General features: G+C 34.3%; 1 protein-coding gene across 2 annotated transcripts in view; it reads left to right on the top strand.

The window, feature by feature from the left end:
• The window catches only part of LOC123672367, a 161375-nt gene that overhangs the window by 49812 nt on the left and 91850 nt on the right, over positions 1 to 19713 (top strand). For both annotated transcript variants that reach the window (XM_045606458.1, XM_045606457.1), the window contains exon 3: positions 1827 to 1960. In XM_045606458.1, the coding sequence (XP_045462414.1) occupies positions 1827 to 1960 (134 nt within the window). The remainder of the gene's footprint in view (positions 1 to 1826; positions 1961 to 19713) is intronic.

A 19713-nucleotide genomic window follows, 5' to 3' on the forward strand; every position in this document is an offset into this window, starting at 1 on the left:
AGTAAACGTAATGCGTTTTATTTTCAATTGTAGAAATCTTCATAAGAAACGAAGTGGATTCATTACTTCTGAGGAATTCAATGACGCTTTGAATTTGTTAATTAAACGAACGCAAACGGTTTTCTTCGCTTCGGAAATTGAAAACGGGAAATTCTCAAAACCACTTCGTAAATTAAATGAGGGTCTCTTACGCGTAGGTGGAAGGTTGACTCACGCTGATCTTAGCTATGATCGGAAATATCCCATATTGCTGCCCAGAAATGGACGCCTCGTTCAGTTATCAATTGAATATTATCATAAGATTTTTTTGCATTCCGGTAAACAAACCACACAATATTTACTATCTCGTAAATTTTGGATTTTATCAGCACGTCGCGTGATAAGGTCTGTTCTCTCAAAATGTTTGAAATGTTGGAGAACCGATCCTGTTCCAATGCAACCCAAGATGGGTGATTTACCATTACCTCGAATTTCGCAAGTAAAGCCGTTTTTGCACTCCGGAGTGGATTATGGAAGTTCCTTTTCTATCTTGATGGGTAGGTACAGAGGCGCCAAAACTTCCAAGTCTTATATCTGCTTGTTTGTCTGTATGGCAACCAAAGCCTTACATTTAGAGTTGGCATCCGACTTGACTAGCGATGCTTTTTTAGCTTGCTTAAGGAGATTTGTGTTGCGGCGAGGTCGGTGTGCGCATCTCTATTCCGATCAAGGAACTAATTTCATGGGATCTCATAATGAAATCAAAAATATTTTAGGTGAATTATCAACTTCCGAAAGCGTTGAACATCCTTTTCTTCCGGGAAACGCACCACATATGGGTGGATTATGGGAGGCCGGTATCAAATCTGTGAAGACACATTTGAAGCGGATTATCGGTTCGCAAATTCTCACCTACGAAGAATTGTACACCGTTTTAGTACAGATCGAAGCGGTGTTAAATTCACGACCTCTTACCCCTCTCAGCACTGACGTTAACGATTTGTCAGTACTGACACCAGGTCATTTCTTAACCCTGGAACCCTTGAGTGGTATTCCGGATCGCGATGTTACCGATGTTCCAATATCTCGGCTAAAAAGGTGGAAATTGATACAGCGTCTTCAGCAGGACTTTTGGCGGAGATGGAAAGCCGAATATTTGCACACTCTTCAACAACGGAGTAAATGGCTAACATCATGCCCTACTCTCGCGATTGGAACATTAGTTCTCATTGAAGGTGATAATTCACCCCCATTACAATGGGAAATGGGAAGTATTATAGATGTCCATCCCGGACCTGATAACGAGGTCCGTGTTGCGACAGTGAAAGTCGGTCGGGGTACTTTGAAGAGACATCTCAATAAATTGTGTCCCTTACCTATTGATATGAACACAGCTTGAGAGCTTGAGCGATATAAGTTTATATCTATTTTTTTTATGTTTTTTTTCTATATTATTTGGTTGACGGATTGAATGCTTCGAAAGTGGGTATTTAGTTTTGTTTCAATTTGAGTTGAATGAAACATCTTTCGTTTTTTTTCTTTACTATTTCGGGTATTTTTTCAATTTTTTTTTTGTTTAATAAAAGCCACGCCATAGGCGTATCTTTGGGGAGGGGAGTATGTTTTGTGTATGTTGTGTGGCCTGTTTGGTGAAATTAGTTTCATTCATATTCAACTCGAATGGGCCATATGAAAAGAAGCGTTCTGAACACATATGTAGTTTTTTACATATGTTTATTGAGAAATCAAGAAATATAACTCGCAAGACCGTTGTCGAATGCGTCACGCCAATTTTGCTCTTCAACGGTTATGTTCGTTATATTGTTTATTACTAGGATCTTTTTCAGTTTATAAACTCCGATTATTATTGCGGAAAAGTGATTGTGCCAGAACATTGCTCAACACCCGGGAGATCATTCTTCGTTCCCATCACAAGCAGCTTAGAGGGCCCTCTACGAACACGAACAGAGCCACGAGCAGGGTAAGAACGTTTTCATTTCGGCCATTTATTTTTTTGTAAATTTTCTTTATTGTGTACTGGTCATCTTACGGATCACACAGCATCGCTCATTACTCGCCTATGTTAAACGTCCACTTTTCTCTCCAGTTGAAATCGAAGGAGGGTGGATAAAATCGCTAATTTAATTTTTTTTTTAATTTTTTGCTACCCTTAAACGCAGCACAATATGAAGCATAAGTAATCTATCTTCCAAAAATTCAAAGAAACGATCAAGCGATTTTCACATAGAATAAATAAATCTGCATTGTAAAATCAAGTGGAAAAGGTAGTGTACACCCTTGAAAATCAATAATTGTTGATATAGTGGATTTGAATCCCTATTGTGAACTCAGAGCTGTCGCCAAACATTTTAACGCCCCGGCAAAATAAATTGCGCCTTTTTCATCAACAAACGTACGACGCTCTTAGACTATAAATCTTCAGTAAAAATACGACATAGTTCTCAAAGTTGCATTTTAGTTTCTACTTGTATTTTCATAACTAGTTGTTGGCTTCTATTCAATTCCAATAAAATTCAATGAAATGAAAAAATTGTCGGGACAATTTAGTATTTTAATACGAAGGGTGATATTTTCACTCATAAAATATTTTCGTGTATGTCTTGTCAAGACAATTTAGTATTTTAATAAGAAGAGTGGTGTTTTCACTCAGAAAATATTTTTGTGTATGTCTTGTTTGGGTATTTTAATATTTGAAACTTGAAACAGTTTCAAATATTATCTTGAAAAAAACACATCTGATTGTAGTCGAAACGTCGAAATGAATACGTTACCAATTCATATTAGAATCATAGAGATTCTAACTCATTTAATAAATCTATCATTCACAACAGGTCAGTTTCCAAATGCCCTAAAAAGCGCCATCATTACTCCGATCCATAAAGAAGGAGATAAAAATGATCCCAAGAACTTTAGACCAATATATGTAACTTCGGTCATAGCTAAAATTTTTGAGAAGTGCTTTGCTACTAGATTGAGTGAATACCTTTCAAGAAATAATACTTTGTCTGAACAACAATTTGGATTCAGAGAAAGTCGTTCCACAGAAGATGCCTTATTTCAATTCACATATAAAAATCATGACCACCTGAAAGGTTATTGGCATCTTCATAGACCTAGCTAAGGCATTCGACAGTATTTCCCATGAATTGCTCTTGAAAAAGCTAGATGCATGTGGTATAAGAGGTGTAGCATATATATATAGCAACCGCATATCGTTCGTGAGAATCAGCGCTCATCTCAGTAAACCCCAACAACTCAAATTCGGTATACCACAGGGAACAATCCTGGGCCCGCAACTATTTCTTATTTATATGAATGACCTGATGGAATTTAATGTAAATGGAGATATAATCTCGTACGCCGATGTTACAGTTCTACTTTTCGCCGAAGACACCTGGGAACATGTAAAATCTAAGTCAGAGATAGGCCTATATAAAATCAAATGTTGGCTGGATATGAACCTGTCGAGCTTAAACTTCCAAAAACTAAATTCGTCACATTTTCCAACTCCACAGTATCTCAGCCTACTTTTTCCACCATTATATACCATACAAAATGCAGGATCAATGAATGTTGTTGCAAAAGAGAGATAGGCAAAACTGATAATATAAAATATCTAGGCTTAATCATAAATAATACCTACATTAAAATGGGACATTTATTCACAGTACTTAACCAACCGATTAAGAAAATTTGTATATACCTTTTATGAACTGAGAAAGTTCTTACCAATAGAAATACTTGAAATAGCATACAAAGCTTTAGTCGAATCTATCCTTTCATACGGAATAGTTGTTTGGGGCGGTACTTACGAAAGTCAAATAAAAACATTGATATTGACGCAAAAATGAATTTTGAAAGTGATAACTTCAAAACCAAAGAGATTTCCAACAAGTCAGTTGTTCTCAAACAGTTGGACGATGGACATGCGGCAGTTGTACATTTTCAATCCGAATTCCAAAAAGATTGTGTTGAATATTTCTTTTTAATTTCAAAGAATTTTAGACATGATTATTTATAAAATTGAATAATTTTGGGGGTAGGCGCATTCGAATTTGAAATAATGGTTCATCCGAATCATCCGATTGTTACACACTATCATCTTAAAGATAAAAACAACAAAATGTTCAAATGTTTTATGAAGTCGGAACTCAGCAGAAGAACCTGAAACTGCAGAGCCTATTCTAGAGGGACGGCAAATATTGAAGGAAGGTATTTTCTACTTTTTCCTAGAAATCTAGGTACTAAATTACTAGAAGAATGTATTGAATAGATTTCTTTTTACTTTCACCGTGATTTTTTTTCGGATTAATAACTTAATTTTTTTATGCTGATTAGAAATTGAAATAATATTTCAAATTTTATAAATCAATTACTTAAATTTTAAAATAAAGTTGACAAAGCCGTCAAACTTACTTTATAAGAGTATTTAGATACAAAATAAGATACTTTTTTGCAATGGTATCTTAAGAAACTAAAAAAAAAAGAATTCAAATAACTATCTGAAGATTCTTTTTCAGATACTTATAAGGTACTTTGTCAGGTGTTAAAATGCTAGGTACAATTCTGAAATTTGTTTTCGGTAGAAGGCATAAGAGCGATATTAACGGAACTGAAATTTTTACATCTTGAAAACATTACGGACCGTGACGTGCCTTTATAAGAAATCCTCCTTGCTTCCTTTCATAACTAGCAATTGGTTTCTAGCACAGTTTCATTACTTTATTGCCTCTGTCGAAGATAGGTTTTGTTTACGTAATACCAGCTGCTGAAATCAAGGGTAGATTACCCCCGTTAAGCTAGCAGAACCACTTTCGAATTTTCGCTTTTTTTTTTTTGGCCATAATTTTAGGCTCATTTTAGGCTTATTTATTACCCCATTCAAAAATTTTTTGCTCCTGAATTGTCGGAGAAATCGCGGGTTCTGCTAGCTTAACATAAAGCAAGCAGAACCACCAAGCTAATCGATATCTTATGGAAAATCTGATTACACCTTAATTTTAGGCTCACATTTGAACCCATTACCAAATTTCTGAATTAACGTTTTTTTAAAAAAACCCTGGGTTCTGCTAGCTTTACGGTTAAGCTAAAGCAAAGTCGTAAATAAACACCTCAGAATAATTTGAATATCATAATAATTTTAAGCTTTATTCAAACTAATCAATAACCCTATTCCGGAATTTTTTGCTCCTCAAATTACCGAGAACTGATGAGTACTTCTACTGCATTCATCCAATTCCGTCAGTACAGGAAAAATGCAAATCTCATATGAAAATGGATAAAATGAATACGCTATAATTTTAGGCTCTATTCAAACTAACTAATTACGAAGTTTTTTGCCCCTCAGATTACCGAGGTCTCATGAGTTCTACCACTACATTCATCCAATTACGTCAGTACGTGAAAAATGCCAATCTAGTATGAATATGAAAAAAATTAATACGGCATAATTTTAGGCTCTATTAAAACTAATTAATTACCCTATTCCGAAATTTTCTGCTCCTCAAATTGCCGAGAACACGTGAGTACTTCTACTGCATTCATCCAATTCCGTCAGTACGTGAAAAGTGAAAATCTCATATGGAAATGGAAAAAATTATTACGGCTTAATTTTAGGCTCTATTCAAACTAATTAATTACCTTATTCCGAAATTTTTTCGCCCCTCAGATTACCGAGATCTCATGAGTATATCTACTGCATTCATCACATTCCGTCAGTACGTGAAAAGTGAAAATCTCATATGAATATCGAAACAATTAATACTCATGAGTACTTCTACTGCATTCATGCCATTCCGTCAGTACGTGAAAAGTGAAAATCTCATATGAAAACGGAAAAAAGTATTAAGGCATGATTTTAGGCTCTATTCAAACTAATCGATTACCCTATTCCGAAATTATTTGCTCCTCAAATTACCGAGAACTCGTGAGTACTTCTACTGCATTCATCCAATTCCGTCAGTACGTGAAAAATGGAAATCTCATATGAATATGGAAACAATTGATACGGCATAATTTTAGGCTCTATTCAAACTAATTAATTACCCTATTCCAAAATTTTTTGCTCCTCAAATTACCGAGAACTCGTGAGTACTTCTAGTGCATTCATCCAATTCCGTTAGTACGTGAAAAGTGAAAATCTCATATGAAAATGGAAAAAATTATTATGGCATAATTTTAGGCTCTATTCAAACTAATTAATTACTTTTTCCGAAATTTTTGCTCCTCAGATTACCGAGATCTCATGAGTACATCTACTGCATTCATCACATTCCGTCAGTAAGTGAAAACAGCAAATCTCATATGAATATGGAAACAATTATTACAGCATAACTTTAGGCTCTATTCTAACTAATTAAATACCCTATTCCGAAATTTTCTGCTCCTCAAATTACCGAGAACTCGTGAGTACTTCTACTATATTCATCCAATTCCGTCAGTAGGTGAAAAGTGAAAATCTCATATGAAAATGAAAAAAAGTATTACGGCATAATTTTGGGCTCTATTCAAACTAATCAATTACCCTCTTCCGAAATTTTTTGCTCCTCAAATTACCGAGAACTCGTGAGTACTTCTACTGCATTCATCCAATTCGGTCAGTACGTGAAAAATTCAAATCTCATATGAATATGGAAACAATTAATACGGCATAATTTTAGGTTCTATTCAAACTAATTAATTACCCTATTCCGAAATTTTTGCTCCTCATATTACCGACATCTCATGTGTACATCTACTGCATTCATCACATTCCGTCAGTACGTGAAACCAGCAAATCTCATATGAATATGGAAACAATTATTACGGCATAATTTTAGGCTCTATTCAAACTAATTAAATACCCCATTCCGGAATTTTTTGCTGCTCAGATTACCGAGAACTCATGAGTAAATCTACTGCATTCATCACATTCCGTCAGTACGTGAAAACAGCAAACCCCATATGAATATGGATAAAATGATTACGCCATGGCCCCCCCTGAGATTTTGATTGCCTCATTTTTCAGCACAACACCCTCAATATTACTTTCTCAATCCAAAGGGCAAGAAAAAAAGGAAAGTAATAGATTCACAACTATTTTGCGGTTTTCAATGGAATTACATACTATACAATCATATAATCCATAATCGGCAGAGGTATTTTTTTAATTTAAAACTTTTTTAGGCGCGTTGTGCACTTCTTGGGTGAAGAAAAATCATGGAACCGAAAGCTCTCCATGCGTGTGAATTTGTTTATAAATTCATCTTAAACACTGTGTCCGTATCCGTAAAGTATGGAACAAAATTCATTTTTAGCTAAACAGACCATTTTAGGAAATAATCCTGAAACACGTCGATTTTTTAATTCAATTTACCGTCAGCGTCATTTTTTTTAATGGAACACCCCCATTCTGTCTCAATTTTCCGATTACTCTGTCTGAGCAGATTCCAAAAATGTATCACATGTAGATTCCAATTGGTACAGGGTGGACAAAAATACAATAAATAAATAATAATTTATTGATCCTGTTGGACCCAGTGTTGGGTATAGGACAAGTCATATCAATACAAATTTACAAATAACTACAACTGATTTCTGTCATCTAAATACTCCTTAACACATATGACTCACTAATCAACAGCGATTTAACTATTTTCTTAAAACTTAATGTATTCATAACTTTCACCGAATCAGGTGAGTAATCGTAAAGCTTGATACACTGATAAAATGAAGATGTTTCAAATTTCCTTGTTCTGTGAACAGGCAAAGACAGAGCTTCAATACTTCTTGTAGAGTAACAATGAAAATTACACAACTTGTTAAAAGCAGATTTGTAAACTCTGAGATATAATAAGCATTTAAATATAAATAGGTATAGAAGGCACAGTCAAAATACTATTGGCAACAAATAAAGGTTCACAATGTTCACGATGACCAACTCGGAAAATTATTCTAATGATACGTTTCTGGGAAATTAATACTCTACTAAAATCCACAGAATTTCCCCATATTATGTTGTTATAGGCAATATGGGAATAACTCAAGCAGTAATGAGTATTTATAATGGATTCAAGGGGGAGCGAGTCCCTTATCAGTAGAATAGCATAGAAGGACGAGCTTAATTTCTTACATACATGATGTATATGATCAGTCCATCTCAAATTTTTGTCAACATATAAACCTAGAAATTTAACTGAGCTATTGGACATTGACTCATTGCCCAAGCAATTAATTGAAACTGATTCATCAAGGGCGTTCTTAATTTCAAAAATTATCAATTCAGACTTGGGAATATTAATAATGAGAGTATTAGATTAACACCACCCTACAAAACCATCAACCAAGAGCTCGCAGCGCCGTATAAGTTCAGGAAGACTCCGACATAGTCCTGTCTGAAATGAAACTTTGAACCCAACTGAGAAATATTCCCCTAAATCCGATATTATGCAACTTGCTTACAATAAACTGCGGATCAACGCAATCAAAAGCCCTCGTAAGATCGAAAAATACACCCGAAACAAGAAGACCGTCATCCAGAGAACGATAAACAAAATCAAAAAAGTAGTGCAAGGCAGCCGTTTGCGTCGATCTTCCAGGTCTAAACCCGTGTTGACAGCTGGAAATGATATCAAATTTTGAGAAAAAAGTCATCATACGGTTCAATACTATTCGTTCAATGACTTTAGAGAAGACACTCAGTATGGAAATGAGTCTATAGTTGGCTACATTATAAGGATCATTTCTCTTATAGATCGGAAGTACTATTGCATGTTTCAAGACAGTAGGAAACGTACCAGTTGTAACTGAAAAATTAATCAGAAATGTTCAATATGTCAATATGTTCCGCTATGTAATGTTTTGTGTTATGTTTTGTGTGTGCTCATAAAGCAACGCGTAACATTCTTTATTAGTTAAATTAACAATATTATCAAATATACGGCATTTGGTTTGAATATAACACCCTGTAGTTTGTTACATTTTTAGATTAATAAAAATGTATAAAAATAAGAAATAATTTCTTTAATATTCTGTCTGCTAGACCACAAGTAGCAAACATGTTTGGAATTTTTATTAATCTAAAAAGGTAACAAACTACAGGGTGTTACATTCAAACCAATTAGCGCAAGACAATAAATATTTTTGAACATATTGTTAATTTAACTAATAAAGAATGGTATGCGTTATTTTATGAGCACACAAGAAACTATTGTATGTATGTCGTCTACGACAATCATGGACACCTTATCGTTTTTCAATAATTTTCATTTTGCCCCCCCTGAGAAAAATTTCTGCGGGCGCCCATTTCAGTTAATACTCATTCGAACATTCCACCTATGACTGGACTGTGTCTTCGTTGATATCTTGCAAAAAAATATGATAACTATTCAACAGATGTATTTATAACGAACAGGTCAAACTGTTATCTGATGCATAAATGTAAAAACGTTCTTTATTTTTGGAAAGTCCAAACCCCTGGTTCAACCGAAAAAATTGTCATATTTTTAAAAACAAATTGCCGTTTGAAATATCCAGCAATTAGTTTTATTACATGAGAACGTACTAAATACAATAGATTCAAATAGACGCCAGTAAAACCTTCGCTGGGACACTACAATCTACATAGACCCATTACAGGTATTTATTTATTTTACTTGGGATTCGGAGAAGTGCAGATTTCTATACTTTCAACTTGAGTTTGCTAGAAATCCAGAATAATCATGTACCTACTGCCGGAATGGGATGAATGTAGTAGTAGAACTCATGAGTTCTCGGTAATCTGGGCAGCAAAAAATAGGGTAATTAATTAGTTTGAATGGAGCCTAAAATCATGCCATAACAATTTTCTCCATATTCATATGAGATTTACATTTTTCACGTACTGACGGAATTGGAGGAATGTAGTAAGAGATTTCGGTAATTTGAGGAGCAGAAAACTCCGGAATGGGGTAATTAATTAGTTAGAAAAAAACCTAAAATTATGCCGTAATAATTTTTTCCATTTTCATTAGAGATTTTCACTTTTCAGGTACTGACGGAATGGCATGAATGCAGTAGAAGTACTCATGAGTTCTCGGTAATTTGAGGAGCAAAAAATTTCGGAATAGGGTAACTAATTAGTTTGAATAGAGCCTAAAATTATGCCGTGATAATTGTTTTCATATTCATATGAGATTTGCTGTTTTCACGTACTGACGGAATGTGATGAATGCAGTAGATGTACTCATGGTTTCTCGGTAATTCGAGGAGCAAAAAATTTCGGAATAGGGTAACTAATTAGTTTGAATAGAGCCCAAAAATTATGGCGTATTCATTTTATCCATTTTCATATGAGATTTGCATTTTTCCGTACTGACGGAATTGGATGAATGCAGTAGAAGTACTCATGAGTTCTCGGTAATTTGAGGAGCAAAAAATTTCGGAATAGGGTAACTTATTAGTTTGAATAGAGCCTTAAATTATGGCGTATTCATTTTATCCATTTTCATATGAGATTTGCATTTTTCACGTACTGACGTAATTGGATGAATGTAGTGGTAGAACTCATGAGATCTCGTTAATCTGAGGGGCAACAAATTTCGGAATAGGGTAATTAATTAGTTTGAATAGAGCCTTGAATTATGCCGTAATAATTTTATCCATTTTCATATGTAATTTTCACTTTTCACGTACTGACGGAATTGGATGAATGCACTAGAAGTACTCACTAGTTCTCGGTAATTTGGGGAACAAAACATTTCGGAATATGGTAATTATTTAGTTTGAATAGAGCCTAAAATTATGCCGTAATAATTTTTTTCATTTTCATATGAAATTTTGACTTTTCACATACTGACGGAATTTGATGAATGCACTAGAAGTACACTGACGGAATGTGATGAATGCAGTAGATGTACTCATGAGTTCTCGGTAATCTGAGAAGCAAAAAATTCCGGAATGCGGTAATGAATTAGTTTGAATAGAGCCTAAAATTATGCCGTAATAATTGTTTCCATATTCATATGAGATTTGCTGTTTTCACGTACTGACGGAATGTGATGAATGCAGTAGATGTACTCATGAGTTCTCGGTAATCTGAGGAGCGAAAAATTTCGAAATGGGGTATTTAATTAGTTTGAATAGAGCCTAAAATTATGCCGTAATAATTGTTTCCATATTCATATGAGATTTGCTGTTTTCACTTACTGACGGAATGTGATGAATGCAGTAGATGTACTCATGAGATCTCGGTACTTCTTCTTCTTGCAGTGCATCTCCTATCGGAGGTTAGCTATCATCACAGCAATCCGGACCCTGTTGACTGCAGCCCTGAACAATTGAACACTACTACAGTTAAACCAGTCCCTCAGGTTCTTAAGCCAGGACATACGGGGTCTACCAATGTTCCTTCGTCCACTGATTTTTCCCTGGACTATCTCGGTACTCTGAGGAGCAAAAATTTCGGAACGGGGTAATTAATTAGTTTAAATAGAGCCTAAGATTATGCCATAATAATTTTTTCCACTTTCATATGAAATTTTCACTTTTCACGTACTGACGGAATTGGATGAATGCACTAGAAGTACTCGCGAGTTCTCGGTAATTTGGGGAGCAGAAAATTTCAGAATAGGGTAATTATTTAGTTTGAATAGAGCCTAAAAATATGGCTTATTCATTTTATCCATTTTCATATGAGATTTGCATTTTTCACGTACTGACGTAATTGGATGAATGTAGGGGTAGAACTCATGAGATCTCGGTAATCTGAGGGGCAAAAAATTTCGGAATAGGGTAACTAATTAGTTTGAATAGAGCTTCAAATTATGCCGCAATAATTTTTTCCATTTTTATATGTAATTTTCACTTTTCACGTACTGACGGAATGTGATGAATGCAGTAGATGTACTCATGAGTTCTCGGTAATCTGAGGAGCAAAAAATTTCGAATTGGGGTATTTAATTAGTTTGAATAGAGCCTAAAATTATGCCGTAATAATTGTTTCGATATTCATATGAGATTTGCTGTTTTCGAGTACTGACGGAATGTGATGAATGCAGTAGATGTACTCATGAGATCTCGGTAATCTGAGGAGCAAAAAATTTCGGAATAAGGTAATTAATTAGTTCGAATAGAGCCTAAAATTATGGTGTAATCATTTTATCCATTTTCATATGAGATTTGCATTTTTCCCGTACTGACGGAATTGGATGAATGCAGTAGAAGTACTCACGTGTTCTCGGTAATTTGAGGAGCAGAAAATTTCGGAATAGGGTAATTATTTAGTTTTAATAGAGCCTAAAATTATGCCGTATTAATTTTTTTCATATTCATATGAGATTGGCATTTTTCACGTACTGACGTAATTGGATGAATGTAGTGGTAGAACTCATGAGATCTCGGTAATCTGAGGGGCAAAAAACTTCGTAATTAGTTAGTTTGAATAGAGCCTAAAATTATGGCGTATTCATTTTATCCATTTTCATATGAGATTTGCATTTTTCCCGTACTGACGGAATTGGATGAATGCAGTAGAAGTACTCATGAGTTCTCGGTAATTTGAGGAGCAAAAAATTCCGGAATAGGGTAATTAATTAGTTTGAGTAGAGCCTAAAATTATTATGATATTAAAATTATTCTGAAGTGTTTATTTACAATTGGGTTCTGCTAGCTCAACCGTAAAGCTAGCAGAACCCAGGGTTTTTTAAAAAAACGTAAATTCAGAAATTTGGTAATGGGTTCAAACGTGAGCCTAAAAAGAGCCTAACATTACGGTGCAATCAGATTTTCCATAAGATATCGATTAGCTTGGTGGTTCTGCTAGCTTAACGTTAAGCTAGCAGAACCCGCGATTTCTCCGACAATTCGGGAGCAAAAAATTTTTGAATAGGGTAATGAATTAGCCTAAAATGAGCCTAAAATTATGGCCAAAAAAAAATCGAAAATTCGAAAGTGGTTCTGCTAGCTCAACGGGGGTGTAGATTTCTACTGAATCTGGTCACACTGCACAGAATCTTATAATCATCAAGTCATTCATAATTTGAGGAAGTTTGATGGTTCAAAATGAAATTTTACACAGGTTAACTAACTTTTTTACCAGATGTTTTTAATGTCATTATTTGGGATAAAGATTTTCTCCGAATACTGCATTATTTGCGGGTTGGGTAGGTCATAAGAAGTTATAAGACCTGTTTGGAATTTGCCCATAGTACGTTTCTATTAAAAATATACATTGGAATATGCAGTTATGCAAATGCATATTCATCCGGAGCCTAGTAATGGTTATGCCAAAATCGTCGGTTTTGTGATCAAGGAAATAGTGGATAATTTTTTTATGATATTTTGTTTGAAATTTTTATGTTTCTGGTTGAGCTATCCACATTATATTCATTACGACTCTTGAAACTGTTATTCAACATCTAAAGGCAACAGTTTATTCAGATTGAATTGAAAGTTTCGAAATCTTCAGAAAAAAAAATTCGAACGGCTATATCTACGGAATTCCTTGACGGATTCCGACTTACTGAACAGCGACATTCGATATTCGAAAATATCCTGAAAATTTCAAGATAAAATATCTCTCCGAGAACTATATTTTTTTCGGCCGGACGAACAGAATGGAATTTCAGCACGAATTCATCATCACTGACACGAACCTCATTGTTTTTAACCATCTCTTTCACAAAATTCATAAATTACAGACATTATGACGAAATAATAAAGCTGAACGACTGCTCAACAATATAAAGTCATAAGTTTTCAAGTATGGAATAATAACTGATCACATTTGTCCCTTCCATGCAGGTTCCTGCTACATATTTGATATTCAATCTATATGTTGGTTAACTAGTATCATTCATTATTATGACAATTAAATTTTTAATTTCATTCAAATATAGTCAAACATTTTTCTACAAATAAGAATTGACTTGTTAAAAATTCAAAATCCATATTTGAAGAATTTGAACATGTTGTCTTTCATTTTGCCCTTTATTTTTCATTTTGATAATCCTGTATATATTGTCATCTTTGAAAAATAATAACCTCATTTTTTATTCGCAAAAATTTACTATTTTGAATCAGTTCGCTTCTATAAAGTTCTGTTGTATTTCTTCTCTGACACGTCCAAATTCTTACATATTTTTATAGGAACAATATGTATTCCGATTAAAAAACTTCACTTTCAACAGTTCCTTCTAAAGTGCTTAGTGCTCGAAATTTTTAAATACTTTTGCAAAGTGCTTAGTAATCGCGAGTCTTTTTTGAAAATCAGTGCTTAGTGCTTGGTGCTCGAAGCCCTTTTTTTCGAGTCCTTAGTGCTTAGTGCTCAAGCACTTTTTTTCAGTGCTTGTCACAGCTCTGACCTTATGAACGAATAAAATAAACGGAATGAATATTTCCAAATACAATTAAGAATGAAATGAATGAGTTCCGAAACTCTGTATACCGATTGAAACCAAAATAAATATTACTGAAACTTGAATTAAAATTCCAATATCCTGTGCTCGAAGAACCAAAAAAATGTTGCATTTTCCCTTTTTGGACCAATAAAAATGATGTTTTAATTGTCTTACCAATACAAACTGCTCTCTGCTTCCACACAGCACCGCACTATATAAGGATGTAATTAAAGGTAAAGGATTAAAATGAAACAAAATGAGATTTATACAATGCAAACTGTCCTTCTAATGAACTGTATTTTCAATATATTTGAAAATGTCCGTGAATGAAACCAAAACCGTTATATTAAACACCGAAAACTATATACTACCAAACTTTAACTTTTCTTTCCGATAACCATACATCTCATTCATAATCTGACAAAACATATATCTCGATATTCCTAGAATACGCGACGTTGCCAAAACTAAACATCATAATAACTTAAAAAGGGCTAAAACACACTAAACCACCATCCGAGGAAGTTTATAATATAATAATAATAATATTTATTCGGAAATACATATATATACAATTATAAAGGTATTTGATCTTGAGACCCTATGTAACCTAAGCTTAGCGCTTGTATGCCACACAACGTCTCACAGTTACCGAACATCCTAACTGCATATAAGACAACCCAACAAATTATAAATATTTTTGAAATATAAACCTTATCAGTGTATGGAACTCTTTACACTTGAATGTCTTTGCACCATCTGCTTTGTGATAACATAGGATGACGGCAAAAACTCAACAGTTTCGAGATATTCTCGCTATTCACCGTCAAATTTTCCCAGAATTTTGATTGATTCGCTTCTAATTCTCATACATTAGAATAGTTATTTATAATACAAGTGCAGAAGGCATTGATATTCTTCCACGAGTTCAAAATTCAAAAACGAGCCACGAAGTGGCAAGTTTTGGAATGAACGAGTGGTAGAATGAACCTTCTGTACGAGTATTATACATTATTTTCTCTAATTCATTGCATTTTCATTGAAATTAATGAAATATTTCCATAAATATATTTTAGTGATTTTTGCATTGAAAAATGTTGGTTGGCAGAACTGATTTCTTTAAGGCAAATTGATGAATTGACAGACGAAGCCGTGGCGGAAAGTTCGGAGTACCACCATAGAATAATAAAATATAACCATGAAAACTGTGCGTTTCTGATATATTCTCGCACGATTTTGTTCTACAAGATGTGGAAGAATGAACGGAATAACCACAGAATTAGAGAAAAGTCCTTTAATTCACCCAGTACCGATTTTCAATCCCGGATTTCCAAGCAATCAACATCAACTCGAACTATCATGCAGAGCGATATTCGTAAGTAATTGTACAAGTGCATCAAAATCACCGATAATTTTGCATGTTGTTGTAGGTAATTGCACAAGTGCATCAAAATTACCGATGATTTTGCATGACAGCGTGTTGTCATAAAAACTGCATGAGTTCATTTTTGGAGAAAGAGCCCGACACCGAAGGTGGGGGGCTCTTTCTCCAAAAATGAAAATGACCGAATGCAGTTTTTCAAAGAAAACACGCTGGAATGCGGAATTATCCGGTCATTTAGATGCACGAGTGTAATTCGGGAGAATATTTCCCGAATAAACTTCAAACTTGTCAAAGTGAAATAGATTCCATAGATGCCATTGATTCGAACTGTGTAAGAAACATAGAAACTATGCATCTATGAACAGAACAATTATCGCAGTGCTATTTCGCTTCCTACAGAGCAATTATCGTAAGTCATTGCACAAGTGCATCAAAATTACCGATAATTTTGCATGACAGCGTGTTGTCATGAAAACTTCATGAGTTCATTTTTTCTCCACCTTCGGAGTCGGGCTCTTTCTCCAAAAATGAAAATGACCGAATGCAGTTTTTCAAAGAAAACCCGATGGAATGCGAAATTATCCGGTCATTTTGATGCACGAGTGTAATTCGGGGGAATATTTTCCGAATAAACTGTTACATTACTTGTCAAACTGATGTAGAATGGAATTGCCATAGATTCAAACTGTGTAAGATGCATAGAAACTATGCATCTATGAATAGTGCAATTATCGCAGGGCTATTTCGCTTTCTACAAGGCAATTTTCGCTGTAATTTTCGTTTATGGTTTTCAATTTACATAGAATTTTTGAGAGGAGGGAAATATTCGCTGTAATTTTCTATAATTGCATCCCATTCGCATAGAGTTTTTGACAGGAGGGAAATATTCAAAGATAACCGTCCGCGATAATATCTAACTACTAACTATATACCTACCTCAACGAATATACCTATATCAGTCTGGATATCATTTCACCAAAAAGCATCTGGATTTCAATGAAACAAAGACAACATTACATAAAATTAATTGATTACAAGTTCAAAACAGATGATAAAAGGACATTTTTTTTTTGATAAATAGAATGATTATTCGAAAATGGTAGTCTTATTCAACGGTGGATTCTAGAAAAGAAAAAACCAAAAGGTTTAGCCAAGTATATTCAATGGTAAAGGTAGCTTTGTAGACTCGTCGAAATCACAAGTTATTCAGACCATCGTCTGAGTTAATTCGTGGTAAAATGAGAGCTAAGTGGAGAAAGAAGCGTATGCGTAGGTTGAAGCGAAAACGCAGAAAGAAGGTACACTTTTTTTAATACTGGATTTTTAGCTGGATGTGTTGACAGTGGTGATTATGTAGAATACGTTAAATCTATGAATGAAGAATTATTTCATAATTGGATTGTTAAATTAATACCTTCTCTGCAGATAATGGGAATAATGTATTCACAGCTCAGATGATGATTTTCAAAAATTCTTTGGAGAATGACAGAAGCTATATGATATCAAGCTATAGAAAAAAGATCTGTAAACAAAGTCTTGGTATTGTATTAATACTTTATTGTTTATTTATATTCTATTTTGAAATTAACTATTGTTATATCTGTTTTTTGTTCTTCAATGAGCAATCCAAAAATCTAATTAATTTTAATTCCTTTATAGAATTATTACTGAATATTTGATTGAAAAGTTATTCAGAAGGGAAATTTAAAAATTTCTTCAGCTACCAACAAGTTAAAGATAATATTGGATTTTATATATTTGAGTTATATAAATACAGAGTATTCACTAATACACATATAATGATATTAATCGTTTATTCTCAAGACAACTAACTCTAGTAAGTCTAAACTCTATCTCAAAAACAAGTACAGTTTACAAGACACAGCGGAAGGCCCTGACAGAAGTCAGGTTGGAAGAGACTGTCACTCTAAAGTCTTATGCCTGACGTTCGCTCTCGACCATCGAAGGTTCATTCTTGATTTCTCTCTCGATGGCCTCGCCACGCGCAGACTCGTAGCGCCACCGCACGACATGCAATAACACTATCAAGTGTAGGGTTGGTTGTCTCTCTCGTAATCTGTTCGGATGAAGTAATATTCTAACACTCCCTCCCTTCATCATCGAACTACAACCAGCATTCTCCACTCCAAGTCTAATCTATAAACAGAACTCAATTAGTTTATACTCTAGTCCCTAGAAATACTCTGAAAACAAAAATTCAATGAGTTAGTATTAAATCATTAGTTTTTGAGTTAATCTCTTATGACCGTCTGATGGTTAAAGGCTTTGTAATTATGTCAGCCACATTCTCCTTGGTTGGAATCCATCTCACTGTGATTTTCTTTTCTTCAACACATTGTTTTATGAAATCACCATGTGTTTCAGCCATATGTCTTCTAAGTCCAGATTTCTCTCTATGTATTAGGTCGTCATCTAAACGATCATCAAATACCTTTAGTTTGTGATCACCATCTCTCTTGGTGCAGTCTCCAGCGGATTTGTTATCACACCAGACTGTTATAGGAAACATCAGTTTGCCTATCACAGATCTAAGTACCTTGTCAAGAGTTATTAATTCTTGATAGGCATTATTCATGGCTAGGTATTCGGCTCTACAAGTGGACAATGTGATATAGGTTTGATTATGGCTCCTCCAAGCTATTACATCTTCAAACAATCTAATAACATACCTTTCAGTTGATGACAAGTCGGTATGATCTCTAAATGTTGCATCGGTAAATGCCTCTTAGTATTCAGTTTGAGCGGTGAATTTAAGACTTAAATTCACAGTACCTTTCATATACCTGACGATTCTCTTTACACCTTTCCAATCAGCTTCGGTCGGCTTCATTTGTTTTCTCGTTAAATAGTTAACAGCAAAAGTAGTGTCTACCATTTGATGGATACATTAAGCTACCAATAGCTTCTCTATAAGGAACTCTTTTCATCTCTATAAGGAACTCTTTTCATCTTTAATTTATCTGAGTCATCTTGTAGATTCTCCGATTGATTTCTCTTAATCCTATTTTCAATCTGTCTGGTTACCATAGGAGTATTTTGAGCATTGCAGTCATTCATATTTAATCTATCTAATATATTCATGGTATAATTTGATTGATTGATTTATATACCTCTCTTCTCGGTTTCTCTTTATATTTATATCATTTCTCCTCCATGTATATCATTCTCTGAACCAAGTTTCTAGATCTCTTCAGTGAATTTCTTATTACATCTCTTTGGACTTATCTTCAGTCCATATAGGGCTTTCCGGAGTTTATATACATAAGATCGTTTGATCTCATTGTCAATGTCTATTTCATCAAGAATCACCATATAGATCTCCTCTATAGTGCCATTTAAAAAGCAGGTTTTTACTTCTGATTGACAAGTATGTAAATCCTACTTATTGATTATTGCAAATGTAGCTCTAATTACTGGAAGTCTGGTACATATGTCTCCTTTCAATGTCATAGATATTTTCGACCTTAAAGCCTTGTATGACTAATCTTACTTTGTATCGTATAAGACCATTTGCCTCTAATTTTCTCTCGAATACCATTTTGGGTCTATAATATTAGCCCGTTTTCCAGATATTTGAGGATACTTTTTATCTACCAATATCCAAACCTTATTTTGTATCGTGGAATCAATTTCTTCTTTTATAGCTTCCTCCAAATTTTTGGTTCTCTATTTAATGAAGAAATAAGCCTCATATCTTCTTCTCTATCGGTTTTCTCATATTTACCTAAAATAATAATATTAATAGCTGATCTTTATTGATAATGAATTATCCAAAGGCAATCGACCGAGGTCGTTCAGCCCAATTTCTAAAATATTATTCTCTGAGTAATTAAGAAACCTTGCATAGCTTACGTCCTTTACGATTTTCTTTAAGTGTAGCAGGGTATTGGCCTTTTGATCGGCAGTTCCCTTATTTTGGCTCTTTCGAGTTTTTCATCCAATCCCAGTCGATTA

This window comes from Harmonia axyridis, chromosome 2, assembly GCF_914767665.1.
Source record: "Harmonia axyridis chromosome 2, icHarAxyr1.1, whole genome shotgun sequence".
Classification (NCBI taxonomy): Eukaryota; Metazoa; Arthropoda; class Insecta; order Coleoptera; family Coccinellidae; genus Harmonia; species Harmonia axyridis.